This window comes from Adiantum capillus-veneris, chromosome 5 (genome assembly GCF_014529385.1).
Source record: "Adiantum capillus-veneris isolate H3 chromosome 5, ASM1452938v2, whole genome shotgun sequence".
NCBI classification, from domain to species: domain Eukaryota; kingdom Viridiplantae; phylum Streptophyta; class Polypodiopsida; order Polypodiales; family Pteridaceae; genus Adiantum; species Adiantum capillus-veneris.
This window is the reverse complement of record NC_140935.1, coordinates 116,524,705-116,529,597: the sequence shown is the minus strand read 5'-3', so window position 1 is coordinate 116,529,597 and position 4,893 is coordinate 116,524,705. Positions and strand designations below refer to the sequence as shown.

Below are 4,893 nucleotides of genomic sequence, written 5' to 3'. Positions count from 1 at the left end.
TAATGGAGCACGTGCTTACCTCTGGAGGAGATTCTTCGGAGGTGATATTTTCTACCCCAGAGAGAGACCTAGGCAACAATTTACGAAATGCCAAGCGCGTTGCCCGAGGTGGAGATGAACTTGCAAAGAAGCAAATTGTCGATGGACTAGGTGTCATCCACACTAGTATGCTCCAAAATTCAAGCCTCATGTGAGAGAGAGGAGGCATCACAGGTTTCCTATAGAGAGAGCATTCATTGGTTGAGCCATTCACAATATGAGAAAGGGGTTTATCTTCATCATCTAGAGGAGCAGATGCAGCTACAAATCAATGGTATTTTGCAACAGCAGATCTCAGTGCAAGAACAACTTTCTCGCATAGAAAGCAACCATGCAAAAATCATGAGTCTCGTGGAGAGGTCCCTTCTTGACAAGGATAGCATGGATTTCAAAAGCATTGTGCCTGAATTACAAAGCACTAGCAACAAATTGACCGCCGTAGCAGTACAACATACTACAGGTGTCTCCGAAGTTAGATCTATCTCAAACAAGCTCCATGCATTGGTAATGACCCATTAGCCCAAGAAGGGGATTAATACCGTTGGAGATGTTCCATCCAGTTCAAAGTAGGGCAATTGATAGCAAGAAGTGAATTATGTAATTGAGAGAAATATTCACTTCTTTCTCATTTATAGGCTTAGCGGATCTATATTTTGGTGTCTTTGGGGATATTGACTACATTTTGGGTGAGGCTTATGTATGTAGTGGATACCAATTTGTTCACGACTCTTGGTTGTCTTCTTTGGATACTACATTCTCAGAGGATCTCCAAAATACATACTCACTTCTTTCCCATTTATAGGCTTAGCGGATCTATATTTTGGTGGCTTTGGGGATATTGACTACATTTTGGTGGAGGCTTATGTATGTAGTGGATACCAATTTTCTCACGACTCTTGGTTGTCTTCTTTGGATACTACATTCTCAGAGGATCTCCATAATTGTAGTATTTTTGTTTCCAATATGTCTTTTGAGTCACACCTCCCGTTCCCCACCCCCCTCGCCCTCTCTCTCTCTCTCTCTCTCTCTCTCTCTCTCTCTCTCTCTCTCAAGTTATGTTGCAGTGAATCTCTCCTCTCTCTCTCTCTCTCTCTCTCTCTCTCTCTCTCACACACACACACACACACACACACACACACACACACACACACACACACACACACACACACACACACACACAAAGTATTCTAGGTGTGTGCAATATCTGAACTTCTTTCTAGGTATGACAAATGTGAAGCACTTCATAAAGCACAAAAAGTGGGAGAGAGCTTCCTATATAGGATGCCGTCTCTTTGAATGCATTGATTGCCAGATATGCCCAATTTGGGTAGGGTCAAGAAGCTATGGGCTATTTTTGGCAGATGCAAAGCGAGAGGGTCTCTCCCAATGCAATCACATGCACACCATTGCCGATGTGGTATTTGCTTTTGATTGCGTGAACGGAATGTACACAACAATTCAAGCCTCAATGCAACTCTACCAACTCAAATGGGGACTGTCACCATGGTAACTCTTCATAATGAAGCACCTCAGGGCTGAGCACCTTTGAATCCATCTTGATGTGGGTTGTCAATGGCCAATAATGGGTTAACTTGGCACATCTGCATCAACTGCGAGAATCCGGCTGACGTGCAGACTTGCGCGTTGTAACCGCAGTGGAAAATTGTCATGGCTGAAACTCAGGCCTTAACCGACAATCGTCAATGGGCTAATCGGATCACTCCCCCAATTATATTCTTAGTAGTAGTTAGATGAGATATAGAGAGACATATATAGAAGTATATAGACATTTACCATGTGGGTTGGCAAGCCTCCTCTCACTGACTCCCTCAAAGAAAGATAGACATAGTTGGGAAATCCTTTCTTCTCCATACTCTCTTCTTAATTCTCTAGATACTAACCTGTATATATCTGTGAGTACTTATAAGAGTTCTTTTTTGGACAAATGGCTATTGGTCCAGAGGTGTTGTCTCCTGGACATGCAAGACGTAGTAGGATATGTCAAGCCTCTCGAGCTACGCGACGTGCAGCAACGCAAGATAGAGTTCAACATTCTCTGGGTGAGATTAATATTTGATAAACGGGAATCGATGCAATGAATTTCCTCAGGGAAGGATTGCATTGGATGTAGATAACGAGTCAATTCTCTCGCAAAGTTATGTAGGGATTGAAGTGGAAGGCAATTTGGAAGAGAATAATGGAGATGTTCCTGAGGAGCCTGTAATTGTCTCCAGAGAGGGAGATTACTCCAAAGTTGAGACACATTGCCTATCTATCACCTACTTATAGTCTGAGACCACTTCCTTGATGCATATCTCTATGTTGTCTCTTTCTCATGAAAAGTGTATTCTTCACAACATAGGCAACTTGGATTTTGCATGCTCCTTTTGTGGTGCTTTAGCTTGGAAAACATAAGCAAAGACCGTTCACACATTTGTGGGGAAGAGTTGTTGCAACTCAGGAAATGTTTCTTTGCCACCATTAAGTGAACCTCCTTTAGAATTAAGAGAATTGATGCACGGGGGTAATACTAGAAGTAGAAAATTATTGAAACATATCAGAGCATACAATAGTGGGTTGGCATTTTCTTCTTTGGGAGCTCATATAGATGAATTTCTCTGCCGAAGAAAAGGAATCTATACCTTCAAGGTGGATCTATTTATCATAACATTGGTCCATTGATGCTAGAAGAGCGATCAGGTCAATTCCCTCGCTTTGCTCAGTTGTATTTTTTTGACATTGAGAATGAGTTGCAAAACAGGACGAGTCATGTTTCTAAACTCAAACCAGATGTTTTGGAAAGCTTGCAATCGATGATGCATTGAGTAAATCCGTATGTTCAAGCTTTTAGGGGGTTTGCTAAAATGGTCCAAACTTCCAATATTCCGGAGATTAAGATGGTCATAACTAAGAAGCGTACAAATGGCTGGCAGTATGTTGCTCCAACAAGTGTGGAAGTTGCTGTAATCATGCCTGGTCAGGGTGAAGAGAGCAACATTGGCCATCGTGATATTGTGTTGAATTTTTTGGGTGGTGGTCTAAAAAGAATCTCAAATTGCCATAGGTCATACATGCCTCTATTATATGTGTTGATATTCCCAAATGGTGAAGAAGGTTTGAATCCTTACATACCCCAAGTGAACAGAGCGGAAGTAAGCAGAGAGTGAGTAAATGGATATACAAAGTATATTTCTACAATGGATTTCTACAAGTATAGATTGCAAATTAGAGATGACACGACACAATGTCTTTTACGTGGTGGTAGGCTACTGCAACAATATATTGTTGATGCATATAGATGTATGGAGGATTTGAGGCTTTTGTGGGTTTGTAATCATCAAAGTGAACCTCGCAGTGAGGTGTATTAGGCTTGACAGATATGGTTGGAGCAAGAGATGGAACAAGGGATGATAGAGAACTATTATTGGGTGCTAATGTTGGAAGAAGGGTTGTATTTCCTTCTTCGTATGTTGGTGGCCCTCGCTATATGCACCAGCTGTATCAGGATGCCATGGCAATTGTACGCAAGAGAGGAAAACCTGATCTCTTCATTACATTCACATGCAATCCTGGATGGAAGGAGATACATGATGCGTTACTGCCTGGACAGACATCCAATGATCATCCCGATCTTACTGCCCGTGTTTTCTACCATAAGTTCAAGGATTTGATGGGCTTGCTGATTAAGAGAGCTATTTTTGGTAAGGTCATTGGACACATTTCTGTGATTGAGTTCCAAAAGAGAGGCCTTCCTCATGCTTACATTCTATTGATACTTGCATCTGAGCATAAGCCAACAGAGACATTGCATTATGATAAGATTGTGTGTGCGGAGCTTCCTGATAAGATAATGTTTCCACAGTTGTATGATGCTATCAGTCGGTGTAATGTGCATGGCCCATGTGGAAGCTTGAATAAGAATGCTCCATGTATGAAAGAGGGAAAGTGCAGGTTTAAATATCCTCGAAGCTTCAGTACATCGACTACTGTGGCTAGGGATGGATACCCAACGTACATGAGGAGGAATGATGGAAATTACACTATTCGTAATAAAGTGCAAATGAGTAATAAATGGATTGTTCCATACAATCCATTTTTTTCAATAAGGTACAATGCACATATCAATGTGGAGGTTTGCTCCACTATATCCGTTCTGAAATATCTCTACAAGTATGTGTATAAGGGACATGACAGGGCCACTGTTGTTCTACAAGATAGTGAAGGGCTTCTAAATGAAGTTACAAACTATCTTAATGCTCAATATGTATTAGCATCTGAGGCTATCTGGCGTATATTTGGGTTTCACATGCATAAAGAGAAACCTGACATACAACGGCTCCAAGTTCACTTGCCTCATCAAAATCAAGTCATCTTCAGCGAGATAGAGCGACTGTACAGAGTGTGGTGGAGGGAGAGGTCAGCAAAAAGACGACGCTCACTAAGTGGTTTGTTGCAAATCAACAATATCCAGAGGCCAACGATTTGTTGTACATAGACTTCCCAACTGTAATGGAATTGGCCTATTTAATTTGAGAGTAGCGGAAATTAATGAGAGTACTTTTGAGAAATGACTTTGTGAGCATAGCGGGTGAACATAATTGAAGATAGCAACATAATCATAACAATTAGTTAACTTGGCATGAACAATACTTTTGTAAGAGAGAGAATTTAGAGAACATGACAACAGTTGAGGACCGGATTTATATGGAGCCGATCCCCCCCTCCAATAGGCATTTGTATTATGATTTCTGCCATTAAGAGAGACTTGTTACAATACAATCTTTGTGTTCCTTGTGACCTAGGTGATGCAATGAAGATGGAAAGCTTCATGCATCACAAACATAACATAAACTT

At 41.2% G+C, this 4,893-nt stretch overlaps 1 protein-coding gene across 1 annotated transcript; it reads left to right on the top strand.

Annotated features, from left to right (window-relative positions):
* Nucleotides 1-3,418: 3,418 nt before the first annotated feature.
* On the top strand, nt 3,419-4,534 carry LOC147457962 (uncharacterized). The gene has a single exon (XM_086513382.1). It carries the CDS (start codon nt 3,419-3,421, stop codon nt 4,532-4,534), a length of 1,116 nt encoding a protein of 371 aa, XP_086369508.1.
* Nucleotides 4,535-4,893: the final 359 nt, after the last annotated feature.

Bases quoted from the DNA above. Each gene is read 5' to 3' on its own strand.
- LOC147457962 (XM_086513382.1), top strand. From the start codon at position 3,419: ATGGTTGGAGCAAGAGATGGAACAAGGGATGATAGAGAACTATTATTG.